The 15,044-nt window shown below is 48.7% G+C and overlaps 1 protein-coding gene across 1 annotated transcript in view; it reads left to right on the forward strand.

Annotated features, from left to right (window-relative positions):
* The first annotated feature begins 3,014 nt into the window (after positions 1-3,014).
* Positions 3,015-15,044, forward strand: part of LOC107519122 (guanylate cyclase D-like) — a 34,505-nt gene continuing 22,475 nt past the window's right edge. The window contains exons 1-7 of the mRNA XM_016161398.2: positions 3,015-3,207; positions 6,200-6,958; positions 10,380-10,675; positions 12,425-12,779; positions 13,670-13,754; positions 14,450-14,546; positions 14,627-14,755. Coding sequence (XP_016016884.2) covers positions 3,015-3,207; positions 6,200-6,958; positions 10,380-10,675; positions 12,425-12,779; positions 13,670-13,754; positions 14,450-14,546; positions 14,627-14,755 — 1,914 coding nt within the window. The remainder of the gene's footprint in view (positions 3,208-6,199; positions 6,959-10,379; positions 10,676-12,424; positions 12,780-13,669; positions 13,755-14,449; positions 14,547-14,626; positions 14,756-15,044) is intronic.

Raw genomic sequence — 15,044 nt, forward strand, 5'->3', positions numbered from 1 at the left:
TCCATGGTGGTTGCCCCTCGTAAGCCAGAGGGTGCCATAGTGGGTGTTGTAATGGAAGTTCCTGATCTCAGGGTGAATAATGGGAGCCCAGATAGATGGTAGCACTTAACCATCATAAACAAGATGAACACAATTACCATAATAAGCCACAGATATGTAGTGGTTATCGGTTATTGGAATGCTTTAGGAATCTGTGGGAATGGCTAGTTAATTACAGGGTCCCAAGTGAGGAAACACATGGAAGCCTTCCAAGGTGCTGCTAGACATATATAGGAAGAAAATTTCTAGGTATGCTGGGTAGAAACCTATCCTGAGTGTCATCACTACGTGGATGTGTTGCCTCTTACTCAGGTCTCAGACTGAGTAGCTCACAGGTTCAGAGTGCTGACTGAGCAGAAGTCTTGGTCCTTTTGAGGAAAGTGTATATCATGAATTTCTTTCCAAGAGGTTCTGAGGTTACTTACCAGGGTGATTGTTCTCTGGGAAAAGGGAGATAGCCAGACTATCCAGGAAGTTGCTAGATACTGGCTCTGTTGCTGGCTTTGAAGAAGTGAGCTGCCATGAATCTTACTGCCAACAGCTTGAGGGAGTTTGGAAGGAACCCGTCCCTGCTCAAGCCTCCAGATGAGAACTCAGCCTTGACTGACACCTTGATTGCAGCCTGTGAGATCCTCAGCAGAGGTCCCAGTTAAACTGTGCCCAAACTTCTGACCTACATAAACTGTAATACATGTGTGTTAAGTTGCTAAGGTTGTGGTAATTTGCTATACAATATGGAAAACTAACATAATGCATGACATTTAAAAATGTTGGTTTTATTTTTAAAAAATCAGAATGCTGAATGGTGAAGAGGATATGGTGAAACTTGTACACCGTAAATGAGTATTAACTCTTCTTTTTTATATAAAAGTTTTTAAACATACACAAAAGTAGGAAGAGTAGTATTATGAACCTAACCACAACCATTGTCTAGATTCAAAAATTAAGGTTTTTCTATATTTCATTTATCCCCCTTTTGTATAATAATTTCAAATAAATCCCAGACATCATGTCATTTTCCCTACATAATTTTGAGTACACATACTTGAAAAAAATGTCTAATTTCTTACATAACCACCTTGCCATTATCACACTCTGAAAAACCTAAAAATAACCTGTATCAGCTAATGCTCAGTCCATATTCAAATATCTCCAGTTATCTAAAAAATATCTTGACTCAATACATTTTTTGGAACTTAAAATATAAAGCAGTATGTAACAAGAGCCTTAATGATATTCCTATTCTTCAATACCAGTATGGCTATTCCTAGAATTTATCATAAAGAAAAACTCAAAAGATGAACAACATATCTATTAAAGAATTATTTATAATGGTGAGCAATTGCAAACAAATAAGATATATAGTGTATCAGTCAGGGTACACTCTTAAAAACGGTCCTTACCAGTAGTTCAATAGTAGGAAATTAGAATGGGGAAATGATTGCAAAGTTGTTGGGATATGAGATTGGTAACAGCAGGATGCCTCTCCTACCCCTGGTGGTGAGAGACAAAGGGAGGAAGGAGGTTGGGGTACCTACAGCCTTTTTGGGGGGGAAGGAGAGAGACAGAGAGAGAGAGAGAGAGAGAGAGAGAGAGAGAGAGAGAGAGACCTCCTGGCTTCTCCCTTTCTTCTGTCTTCCAGTCTCCTGTGAGTGTCTCCTATTGGCTGAATCTGACTGAGGCCAGTGGCAAAGGATGCTGGGAAGTGAAGTTTTCAGGGTCAGCTCCCTGGGGGATAGAGATCCCTCCTTAACCTCCCTTTTGAGAGCCCAGTCAGCTTTGGGCAGGTCAGAGAATGGATTTGAGAGCAAGCAGGCATATGTCTGGCACATCAACAGGGGCCCTAAAACTCTTCCAAAACAGAATAAGGGCTAAATAAAAATATCCAATGAAAAGATAATTACTAAGTTATGACACATGTACTGAATGTGTTCCTTAACCATCGAAATTATAATTATAAAGATTGTATAACAATATGGAAAACACATATTGAATTATACTATAACATTATTACTTTTCTTTACTTTTTTCTTTTTTATACCACTTATCACTTTCTAACATAAAAAACAAATCTGCTTTATCATGTTTATTGTTTGTTGACTCACACATCACTCCCTACCCCTGATATAAAGTTAGTTCTGTGAGGGACAAAATCTTTGGGGTTTTTTCGTTTCTTTTTTTAGCTTTATTCATTTAATTTGTATATGTCAAAATACACTTTTATTTCCAAAATAGTGGGTTTTGGAGTTTTTTCTTTGTTGATGTATCTCAAGTGAACAGTGCCTGAAACATAACTGGTACTCAGTAAATATTGTTGAATGAATAAAGTGATGTGAAGAAGGCAAAATATAACACCCACTTCACAAGGTTGTTGTAAGGGTTAAATGAGATGGGGTATGTAGGATCCCTACCACATAGTAGATACTTAGGGTCCTTAGCGAAGGTTAATTTCACTTAGGTGGAAGAGAGCAGATGGAGAAAAAGGGGTTGAAAGTCCACTGGTTCACCCTAAAAGGGAAGAGAGAAAAGAGTAGATTATAATTCCCAAAGAATCAATGTGGTATGATGAGCAGAAGCCTGGGCCTATAATCACCCCTCTACTTACTAGCTCTGTGCCCTTCGCCAAATAACTTAACTTCTCCGGGCTGTATTTTCCTTATCCTTAAAGTGGGAACACATTAATAATAATACCTATCTCAGAAGATCGAATCAATGGTGTTCAGTATAGGCCTTGGCACATAATGCTCAATACTGCTGGTTTCTTTACTGCTGGCTCATCCCTTCCTCCTGGGAGCCCCAGCCAGTATGGAGCTGTCCGGAGTGCTGAAGACATTCTCCCTCCCTCAGGCCCTCTCCCCTTCATTTTCTCCTTCCTTTCTGGTTTGGCTCCCCAGAGCCTTAGGGTTTGAACAGATCAAATTTTCCAAGTGGCTTCTTCAGGCCCCTGCGGGCGACAGGGAGAGAATGAGCCATATATGAAGCAGTTCCCAGGCAGGAGTCTCTGGAAGCTGAAGGGCAGCAGGAGTGGTGACTGCACAGGCGGTGGTGGCAGTGGGAGCTCCCCAGGCCAGAGCCTGTTTGAAGAGTTTGACACCCGAGGGCCCTGGTGCAAGAACCTTAGGATCCACAAAGAGGCAGTGAGTCAGCCCCAAATGCACAACATGGCAGGTGAGTCTTCAGGAGCTTGCCCTGAGGAAGGCAAGAAGGAACAGGTTGGGAGGTTGAAGGAAAACCCTATCTTCTTTCCTTGGGTTCCTATCACCTTCCTTATTTTGGTCATTTGTCTGTTAATGCAGCTAAAGGAATCTTTATCTTTTGGGGTTATAATAGTATGGAACTGACTAACTCCATGAACTCGCCTCTGAGCCAGGCAATCTGTGGCTAATCCTTGGTGCCCATCTCCTTGAGTGTAAAAATGCAAATGGTCTCTCCCCAGGAGGATGACGTATTAACCCATTGTGCTGGAGCTGGCATTGGTAGCACACATACTCCTGGCGGAAGGGTTGCGAGAGGGGACATGGCCAGCTTCAGAGACAAAAGTCACCTATTTCCTGATTTTTATTGACAACTAGAACATCAGAACTGAAGTATCTCTGGAAACCTAAAGATCTAAACTAAGTCCTCCCTGTATAGATGAGAAAAACTGCAGCACAGAAAGAGGTGTACGTTCCAACCCACAAATCAGCAGCAGAGTTGGGACAAAAGCAAGCTCTGACCTGCTACAGGACTGAGCCTTCTGTGAGTCCCTGCAGCCCACCAACAGGAGAATCCCTGGGACACTGAGCGCAGCCAGCAGGACCACAGGGCCAGGGGATCCTGCTGCTGCTTTGAAGGACTGAAGGAAAGCTCTTCTAATTTCGCCTTTCTGTGCCTCAGTTTCCCCATATGTACTCAGAGGAGTTGGTTTAGATGTTTAGCTATTCAGGGATCCTTCAGCTCTGATTTTTCTAGATGTTCAATAAAAAAGGTAATTTTTGCCCTTGGCTAGGAGATGAAAAGTCAAGCCCGGTCCCAACTCAGCCTTAACTTTTGGTGAAACCTCAGACAAGTTGCCATTCCAACCAGAGTCAGTTTCCTCCCCTGAAAAAGAGTGTAAGAGGTCACTTCTCAGGGCCTCTGGGAGGACAGGCAAAGCAGTGGATCATAGGTGCTTTGGAAAGTGCAAATTGAGGGGAGATGTGGCTGTCATTAACATCAGCCGCATATGCTTATGTTTGTAACCAGGAATGGTTAGCTCTCTATGAGCCCAGAACTCGCCTGGCTGCTCTGAGGGGCTCATTTGGAGAGACGGGGGTGTTGGGAGACCACTTAGAGCATCACAGCAGAAGAGAAGGAAGGGTACAAGGGCCTCTCAGAGGCTGACAGAACAGCCACTCCCAAATCCCTGGACCTGAGCAGGGAGAACGGTAGCGTCACAGGCCCGAAGGAACCACGGTCGGCCAGCCCTGCGAACTGGCTTCTTTAACAGATGAGGATGCTGAGGCTTTGAGAGGGGCAAGGGCAGGACTGGACTGAAATTCAGGCCTTAACCTCCCTGTTCAGGTCTCTTTACACTACACTGCACCTGCCTTCCCTCTAGGATCCAAAGATAGCGACGATAGTGATGGTGATAACTGTCATTTAGTAAGAACCTATTTACTTCCATTTAGTGAGTACTACTTACCTACTTAGCACAACATCTCCATTGTAGATACTCTACCCATTTCAGTCCTCACCACAACTCTTCCAGGTAGCTCTTCCCGTCTCTACTTTACAGACAAGGAAACGGAGGTGCTGAGAAGTTAAGCACCTTGTGAGGAGCTAGTGAGTCGTAAAATCAGGATTTAATCCTCTGTGAGAGTTCAAGGTCCTTCTTATTCCTCTGCTCAGAACATAATTTCTAAAGAGCTACTCTGCACAGACCATCACTGTTGGCTTCGGGAGGACTTCCTCTTACTCTCCTGATGTACACTTCCAAGTACAGCCTGTTTCTAGCTGGGTCTCCCCTGGGAAGCCCACCCTAAGCCTTTTCAGGAGGACCCCAGATCCTCCCCCATCAATCCTGCCCACTATAGTCAGCTGTGGTTTGGCTGAGACCCACCTCCCTACCAGCCTGGCAGTTTCTGAAGTGTGAGGTGGGATCTTTTGCCTTCCTGGGGCACCCGCAGTGGAAGGCTGCTGGCTGCATAAGTGGTGTGGGAGGACTTGGCTGAGTCCTGTGGGTGAGAGAGGGGCAATGGCAGGAATGCAAAATGAGGCCAGGCAGGAGTTTCAGGGCTTTAGGATGGGCATCGAGGTCCTGAAACAGTAAAATGAAGTGGGGAATGCCCAGTCCAAGTGTCCTAGTCAAGGAGGCCTAGTGTGGGTGACAGATGAGCTGAACAGATTTGTTGAAATCCTGTCTCTCCACCACTCCATTCAGTTCCCCTTAGTTTCCTCATCTGTACAATGGGGATAGAAAGACATTTGTCTGCACGGGGCTATAAAGGGATCAGAGATGTGACTTTGCACACACAATGTGAACCTTCTAGCCACATGTATGCAATGAGGGAGCTACGGTACCCAGGCTCTGCTTATGATATGGGGCCTATAGAAGCCGGCAGAGTCAAGTGCTGTGAAATGGTACTGGGCATAAGGGTAAGAGGCAGAAGAGGCTCAAAGGAGCACCAGGAGAACTTGGCCCACCTTGGAGGATGACTGCAGGAAGAGTTAATAGTAACAGATTGTAAAAGGCAGGATTTACTGAATGCCTAAGCACCAGAGACTGTGCTAAGTGCTTCACATGATGTCATTTAATCATCACATTAACTTTATAAAGTAAATTTTATTATCCACATTTTAGAGAAGATGAAAATGAGGCTTGAAAACTTCAGAGATTGGCCTAGAACCACATGAATGGGAAGCAGTGAGCAGGTCTGGCCAGCTCGGACTCCGACAGCCCATACGCCGAGCCATTGAGCTCCAGCCCAGGACACTGCATAGACATCATGAGGCTATTAACTAGTCCTGGGAGGATGTTAGCCCCCAAATTCTGGGCGTCCTCAGACGTCATGGGTCCAAATCTCTCATTTACCAACGAGGAAGCTGAGGTTCCTGAAGGAGGTATCTGCCTCAAAATCATGCAGGAAGCACTGACAGAAAATGCTAGAAAAGAAACCTTGTTCTTATTCCCTTTTCCCAGGACTGCAGGGGTGCTTGTACCCTGAAGGTTGGTACTGGACGCTGCCACGCAGAAAGACCTGCCTGCCCTGCCAGGTCCCATGGGGGTCTACTCTCAGCCATTCAAGAACTGTCCCTTCCCTACCTCTTCTCTCCGTGGTGCTTTGGGGTGCCCTCCTGTGGGCTGGCTCTCTCCCCGATCTTGTCTGGGGGGCAAGGACCTTCACTGTGGGGGTACTGGGTCCCTGGGACTGTGACCCAATCTTTGCCCAGGCTCTCCCCAGTGCTGCTGCCCAACTGGCTGTGGACCGAGCCAATCAGGACTCCTCGCTGATGCTGGGCTTGCAGCTGGCTTCCGTGGTCCTCCCCACAGGCTGTGATACCCCTCACGCCCTGACCACATTCCTGGCCCACAAGAACACAGTAGCCGCTTTTGTGGGTCCTGTCAATCCTGGTTACTGCCCAGCAGCAGCCTTGCTGGCCCAAGGTTGGGACAAGACCCTCTTCTCCTGGGCATGTGGGGCTCCAGAGGGAGGTGGTAACCTGGTGCCCACCTTGCCTTCAGCTGCCCATGTGCTGCTGTCTATCATGAGACACTTTGGCTGGGCTCGCGTGGCCATTGTGTCCTCTCACCAGGACATCTGGGTGGCTACGGCCAGAGAGGTAGCCATGACTCTCAGGACACACGGGCTGCCTGTGGAGCTGGTGACCTCTCTGGGACCCGGGGAGCAGGGGGCCACGGAAGTCCTGAAGCAGCTCTGCAGCATAGACGGCTTGAAAAGTAAGTGTATGTGGTGCCTTCTTCCTACGGGCAGCCTGGACTTCATATGGTGGTTGATGGAGAGTTTCCTCAGCATCAGACACTAGGCTGAGCACTTGACAATGGCTCCACATTTAACCTCCCAGCAGCCGTGTGAGCTAGTCCTGCTGAGGTCTGCACTTTGCAGCTAAGAGAAGGGAAATAATATGTCCAAGTCACACAGCTGGCATTTGGTGCAGCCAGATTTTTGAGCTCCAATTCAAATGTTAGTTGTAAAGTGGGAGCCAAAGGCTTTGTTCTTGCCTGGTACAATGAAAGAAATGAAAGAGTAGAAATACCTGAGCCTCGGGAAAGGAGTTAGATCCATTATTAGTTTCACAGTGACTGGTCTCTAAGGGATAACTGTGGGGTAGAGGACAGGTTTGTAAGCCGGTAGTTATGACAGAGAGGTCAAGACCATCCCAGGGAGCAGAAGCATGGTAATCTGGAGGAGGCATGGGGCTGGGCCATGGGAGGTCTGAGGAGGCTTCCTGGAGGAGGCATGGAGGGATGGGGTTTAGGGGAGACAGCACCAAAAAGACACAAGAAACCTGAGAATTAATCTACACTGGGGTTTTTTGAACTGTGAGTCATTTGTGTCAAGAAACCAGTCTGGTGAATCAAGACTAGCATTACAAACAAGGGAAGAAAGAGAATGAATAGAAAGCAATAGAGAAGACTGGAATTGAGTAGAATAGACTGAAATAGAATCAAGTAGAAGTAGCGAATATGAGAGTGCATTGCAGATAGCAGGAGAGAGTCTCGTTCTGTGAAACTTCCCTTCAGTTTTGTGAGTATCAATTTTACACACTCAGCTTTGAGAGCATACCAAGGTAAAATGTATTTATTACTGCTGAGTACTGGCAACACAGTTTGAAAGCCACCGAGACTAACCACCGAGTGTTCTAGATTTGAGGGAGTTGAGGCCGGCACCAGTGAGGAGGGGTGGGGTGGGCAGTCCCTGAGCTCCGGTGGCCAGTTAGTGAGTTAGAGCAAAGTGGAGCATGAGACATGGCTCGGGTGTGCCCACCGCCACTCAGGAATGGCACCTCACTTCTCTGAGCCCCAGTTTTTCAGCAAGTGAAATGGGGATAATAAAACCTACCTCACAGGGTCACGAGGAGCAGATAGATGATTGTGACTGAGTGCTTTGTAAACACCGTTCAATCAAGAGTCAGTGAGCGTTGTTCTGTGCCTGACCCTGGCTGGGCTCGGGAGGAAATGGCTGGGCCACAGCGATGAGGAGCTTGAGTTTGCCAGGAGACAGATGCCTATACAGGTGACGGAGGAGCCCGGAGGCTAGGGGAGCTGATCTACTTAAAGGTGAGCAGGGCTTCAGAAGGAAGGTGACATCAGGCCAGGGCATGAAAATGACAACTTGATTGCAGGTAGGAATGAGAGAGGATGTATTCTGGGCAGAGGGATCGGCTACTGTAAAGGGATAGAAGTAGCATGTTAATGGGACTAACAGAATGAACAGGTCACTTCTGTGTGGCTGGAGCACAGTGGAAGTGGGTGGGGGGAACCTCATAGACTCCTTCTCCACCCTGTTTCAGGGAATTAAGTCCTAGCCACAGGAGCCAGGAGGCAGAGTGGGTAGGGGTACATTTTCTGGAATCAGATTGCCAGGACCCTTCTCCTGGCCCCACCTCATACCAGCTGTGTGACTTTAGGCAAGTCACTGGACCTCTCTGTGCTATAGTTTCCTCATCAATAATATGAGGCAAACAAAAGCCCCTATTTCATAGGGTTGTGAAGATGAAATGGACTACAGCAGATAATGCCACTCATGCAGTGAGCCCTGTTTACAATCAGTGCGGTTTTTACCCTTTAACTGACCCACCTGTGTGGATCAGCGCTCCCTTGTGGCCAAGTGCAGAAGAGAGGTTCTGACTCATAAGAGAAGGGAGATTCGGTGAGAAGTTGAACAGCGACCTGCCAGAGACGGGGTAAAGGAAGCCCTGGTTCTGTTTCCCACCAGTCCTGTGGAGCTCTCTTTGAGGGCCCTCCCCATTATTCTGAGGCCAAGAGGGGATGATGGCTCCTGCCCATGGCTTCCATAGCATGGCCACCCAGGGGCTCAGCAGAGGCAGGGGCTCCAGGCTCTTACTTCCACATGCCCCTCAGCCTTCCTTGGTTGCACCATGTTCCTGCATTTTCTGGAGAACGGGATTGCAGTAGGAACGTGGGCCGCATTGCAGCCCTGGTCAGGGACCCAAGATGAAGAGAACCTTTACTTTGGGCAGATACGCGGGACCCTTATCTCGGGCAGGGCTCCCTTCTGTCCTGGGTGCCTGGGGGTGAAATTGGCTGCCTTATTACCTAGGGCTGATTTCTTTTACTATGGTAAAGGGGAATGCATTCGTGTCTGCTTAGACCTTGAGGGTGCCACCCAGGGCCACAGTCGGGATTAGAAACTGATGGTACATGAATAAACAAAATGTGGTCTATCCATAGAGCGGAATGCTGTGCAGCCATAACAGTGAATGAAACACTGATTCATGCTACAATGTGAATGAACCCAGAGAACATTATGTTAGTGAAAGAAGAAAACAGACACAAAGGACCACATACTGTATGATTTCACTTACACGGAATGTCCAGATGAGGCAAATCGATAGAGACAGAAAGTAGTTGCGTGGCTTACTGGGGTTAGGGGGAAGAAGTAGTGGGGAGTGGCTGCTAATGGGTACGATGTGGCTTTTGGGGATGATGAAAATGTTCTAGAATTAAATAGTAGCGATGGTTACAAAACCGTGTATATACACTGAGTTGTACACTTTTTAAAGGCTGTATTTGATGGTATATGAATTATCTCAATTTTTAAAAAAGCCTTACAAAAACAGATTGCAGCCTGGGAGCCAGCCTACCCAGGTTTAGATCCTGGCCCTGCCACCAAGGGGGTTATATACCTGGGGTAACTCCTTAACCTCCTATGCCTTGGTTTCCTTCTCTGAAAGTGTAGATAATGATAAATATACTTCTCCGTTCTGTTATAACATCAAATGACTATTTGTAAAAGTACTTTAGGACAACACAGAGCAAGCTGTCAATAAATATTAACAATTGTCAGAGTCAGTAGGGCAGAGGGAGGGTGGGAAGTTCGTTAAAATGATTGGGCATGCAGGCCGAAAGGGACGTATTAATACAAATCTATTTTCAGTTGAGGAGGATCTTTTTTGCACCAGGTCAAACCCAGATTTGGTGGCGTTGGCTGTTATTGTTACAGAGGGAACAGATAAAGGGGACAGTCCTCCTTTCCCCAGATGGATAGGGAGGGGTCTGGGCAGCGGCTGCATAGGAGTAGGGACGAACCTCAGAGTTCTGAGCAGCTCTCCAGGCCCAGAGACTTCTGGGTTTCAGAGAAGGCCTGTGAAGGTGAGCCTGTCACCTCTGTCCCCAGTCGTGGTGCTATGCATGCACTCAGCGCTCCTGGGTGGCTCCGAGCAGACGGCCCTGCTGAGGCGAGCATGGGCCCAGGGCCTGGCAGACGGAAGGCTGGTCTTCTTGCCCTATGACACCATGCTCTTCTCCTTGCCTTACCACAACCGCTCCTACCCCGCCCTTGGCCACATGGGACCCCTGAGAGAAGTCTATGACGCAGTGCTCACCATCAGCCTGGAGTCTAGTCCCATGGATAAGGCCTTCGAAGCTGCTGGAGCCAATGAAAAGGTGGCTGTCCACTTGGAGACAGAGCAGGTAGGTGGCAGGCCCACACAAGGCCCTGAGAGCAGGGCTGGTGTGCTCCTCACCCACTCCAGGCCTTCCTGGCCAGCTGCCAGCTAGTCCTATCTCCACTGTAGGCATGTGGGCCAAAGTGGCTCTCTACCTAGTCCCTGGTATACTCTCTCTTTTGCTCTCATAAGGGTGTGTGTGTGTATGACTTCTTTCTTGTTTTCACTCTTTTGGATTGCTTGATCAATTCTCCTCTTGTGTCTGTTTTGCTTCTAGTTTTCTGTCTCTGACTCAATTCCTCTAATTCTTATTTCTGGCTTAGCTGCTTTTTCTCTTGCAGCCATTCTTCTTTTCCTTTATCTATCTCTGTCTCGCAAATTGTGAAGATCAGAAAGAGAGCGTGTCAGGGATGTGAGAGAGCAGGAAAGTTTTGAATGTCACTACCGTGAATCCGAAGAGTGTTGGGTGGGGAGTGCAGCTACCCACTCAGTTTTGACTTATAGGATTCAGCTGCTTGAGTGTCCCTGGGATAGCTGCTTCTTGGTGATAGGAAGATAATGGTGTCTGGAGGTGGTAACAGGGATGCGGATGCTGATGGAGGGTCATTCAACCCATCATTCAACTAACAACTGCGAATTGAGTTCTTCTAATGTGACCCTGTTCCAAGCATCAAAGACACAATAATGGACGAGACAGATCTGGCCTTCGAGGAGCTTCTATTCTGTTTTAAGGCGAGACAGACAGTAGCCAAACAACCCAATAACCCAATTCATATAGTGATAATATCGCCAAGAAAATAAAACAGGATAAAGTGGCAAAGAGTGGCTAGAAGGGAGTAGTGGGCAACAACAGTTAGGATAGGCAGGGAAGCCCATTGGAGAAGGTAGCGCTTGAGCTGAGTGCTGAGTGATAAGGAGGCAGCCAGGTGAAGATCTGGGTGAAGAGCAACCAGGCCAGGGAAATAGCAAGCACAAAGGCCCTGAGGCAGCATGAGCTCCAACGGCTAGAGGAACAGGCAGAAGGGAGTGTAGCATGGCTGGATTGTCATGAGGAAGGAGGAAAAGCATCTGAGATGAGCGTAGGGCCTGATCATGTGAGGCACTGTAGGCCAGGTTAATGAGTCTGAACTTATAAGTGAAATGGGAAACCATCAGTGAGTCTTAAGTAAGAAAATATTTGACTTATGTTTAAAAAAATCTCTTTCATTGCTTTATGGGGAATGGCCTGAGAGGGCAGGAAGCAAGGAGGCCCTTAGGAAGCTCCTATGTGGCCTGGGTGAGCAGGGAGAGGGCTCGGACCCAGGTAGAAGGAGTAAAGGGGATGAGAGGTCAATTGGGCTGGGAATAAATTTTGAAAAAGCCAAAGAGACTTGGTGAACTAGAAGAGAGAGACGAGTCAAGAATCAAGCCAAGGCTTGAGAGGCACTGTGGTTCTATTTCCTAGAATATGGGAAGTGGGGTGGCAGGGGGGGTGTTGGTGTGGTAAAGTCAGGCTGAAACTTGCAGAACCAGGAGTTCTGTTTTGGACGAATTAGGTAAGTTCGAGATGCCTGTGAGACGACAGAGTCAGTGGTTGTGGTGGCCATGGAGACTGTGAGGCCGCTTTGTGGGGACAGAGGTAACAGTGGGACCAAACAGTGTGTTGGTGCCAGGGGGTGGGGCATTAAGGAGATGATAATTCAAACAATTGCTGCCGGCGGGAGGGCCAGGACTCAGAGATGTCTGGGAGCCTGTGCCATGGGGTTATAGGGTTGAGGGACCTTCTCTTCCACAGGTGTCCCCGCTTTTTGGAACCATCTATGATGCTGTTGTCCTGCTGGCCCATGCCCTGAACCGCTCTGAAAGCCATGGGGCAGGGCTCTTGGGGGCCCACTTAGGGGACCACATAGGGGCTCTGGATGTAGCTGGCTTTAGCCAGAGGATCCGGACAGATGAGAAGGGCAGGAGGCTGGCTCAGTACGTCATTTTGGACACAGATGGTCAAGAAAGCCAACTGGTCCCCACCCACATCTTAGACACTGGCACATGGCAAGTGCAGCCCCTGGGCAGGGCCATACACTTTCCAGGAGGGGCCCCTCCAGCACGTGACTCCAGCTGCTGGTTTGACCCCAATACGCTGTGCATGAGAGGTAATTCATCATCCATCCATATATACATCCACCCACCTATCTGTCCATCTGACCATCCATCCATCCATTCATCCATCCATCCATTTATCCATCTATCCATCCACCATTCATTCATAAGGCTTTCCATGTGGACAGTCATATGAGAACCAGGAACAGGTGCAAAGAAAAGGCTCGACTCTCTATCAAGAAGACTGAACTAAGAGTTGTAAAATACCAGGGAAGGCTAGCAAGGCCTCCCCTCATCTGAGCAGGGCTAAAACATTCACAGAGCACATGGTCCTAAGCAGCCACTTCTCATCCAACTCCTGGCTTGAGGGCTGGAGATTTTGATTCAGAATTAGGAAGCCTCTTCTAATTATCAAAGTGGATGACAATGAAGCTGACTACCAAAACAGGTAATGAGTGGCCCATCGTAAAGGGCATGCAAGAAGTAGGATAATAATTGACAGGGATACACAAGTTTTATCCAGCATCTGCCATGTCCAGGCCCTGTATTAGGTACCAGAGACACAGAGATATATAAGACACAGGTCCTGCTGTCAAGCTGCTCTCAGTCTAGCAGGAAAGGACCTGACATCCGGCAGATAAAAGGCCATGGTGTGACCAAGACTGTAATGGGATCTGAATAGGGTCCATGGGGTCCAAAAGCAGGGAGCTTGAGGTGAGAACCGAGACAATAACACTGGAAATCAATATCCATGCCTGATGATCCATCTGCAGATAGGATTTTCCTCATCAAGGGCCATTCTGAGCTTTATCCCTGGGGAGGGAGCTGGGCAGGGACCATGTCCCTATTTCTCAGAGGAGGCCTGAAAAATATGTACAGGAGTCGAGTGAAGGGGCTGTACTCCTTGTGCAGTTGTGACTGTTGGGACTCACATCTCACACAGGTACGCAGCCCCCAGGCAGCCTCCTTGCTGTGGCCCTGGCCTGTGTCTTGGTGCTGACCGGCGGGGCCCTCATTTGCCTCATCAGGTGAGAATCTGTGCACTCGCCTCATTTTCTCCTCTGTGCCCTTGCCCCACAGGGTCTCTCTCCTGTGCGCACAACCATGGCAATCTGCGGGGGCCTTTTCCATCCTCTGTCCCAAGATTTCAGGAGTGTCCCATACTTTTGTCCATCTGAGGACCTTGGTCAGGCTCTGTGAAGGCTGGGTGCCTCTTGGAAGGCTCATTTGAAATGTGGGGAAGAAGCCTGGGACTTGGATAAGACCTGGTCCTCCCTGAGCTTCATGCCACACATCTGTACCATGAGGACTTGGCCAGGATGACCCCCAGGGACTTTCAGCTTTGAAAACAATTCTTCCTGGATCCGAAGTCCTCTGTGTTCCCTGAGCCTCGACCACATCCAGGAGGGGCACCCCTCTACTCTTAGCCCTCACCCCAGGCTCTGGCCATCCCATGAGGCCTCTAGGTGTGGAAACGCTGAGGCTGGGTCCAGCAGGTGCATCAGGCTAAGGGTCCAGCTCTGAGCCAAGGCTGAGGGACTTTGTGGAGTGCCCTGCTTGGTGGTGCCGTCTCAGCCCAGCTGGGACTACTGGGGAAATAGGAAAGGAAACAGGGAGAGGAGAGGGGAGAGCTCTGGATTTGAGGCAGGTCCAAGGGGCCAGACCTAGCGGGGGAGTGATGTTCATGCCATCCCTTCTGCCCTGCACTTTCTTTCACTTGCAGAGTGGGCATCCAGCAGCTGCAGCTGGCGAGGGGGCCCCACAGGATCCTGCTGACAGCCCAGGAGCTCACTTTCATCCATCAGGCCCTAAGCAGACGAGTAGGTAGGGCAGGTGCTGGGCTGGGAGGCAGGCAGTAGACCGAGGCTCAATCTAGGCTCTTGATGTCTGCCCCCTCCAGAGGCTGCATGTGGACAGTGCAAGTGAATCAAGAAGTGCAATGGATGGTGGAAGCCTGAGGTCAGTGTCCCAGGGGTCAGCAAGAAGCCTGCCAGCACCCCAGGAGCCTACCAATGTGGCTCTTTACCAGGTAAGGGCCTCTGCCACTCCTATGCCCAGGTCTGGAGAGCTGTAGTCAGTTTGGGAGAAGCCAAGGGAGCCCACAGTCCCTCGGGCCTCTGCATGTCCCACTCCTGTTACAGGATGGGAAATCGAGGCCCAAAGATGGCCAGTGACTTTTTTGGGTCCCAGAGCAAATTGGTGTCAGGACTCGATGTGGGAAGCGGGACTCCCAGCTCCTAGTCTGGCATGGTTCATGATCTGAACTTGGAAAAAAAACAGTTCCTGGACACATGGACCTGGCCACTGCCACAGTGGGT

The sequence above is a fragment of the Rousettus aegyptiacus genome, unplaced genomic scaffold (assembly GCF_014176215.1).
Source record: "Rousettus aegyptiacus isolate mRouAeg1 unplaced genomic scaffold, mRouAeg1.p scaffold_m13_p_5, whole genome shotgun sequence".
Lineage (NCBI taxonomy): Eukaryota > Metazoa > Chordata > Mammalia > Chiroptera > Pteropodidae > Rousettus > Rousettus aegyptiacus.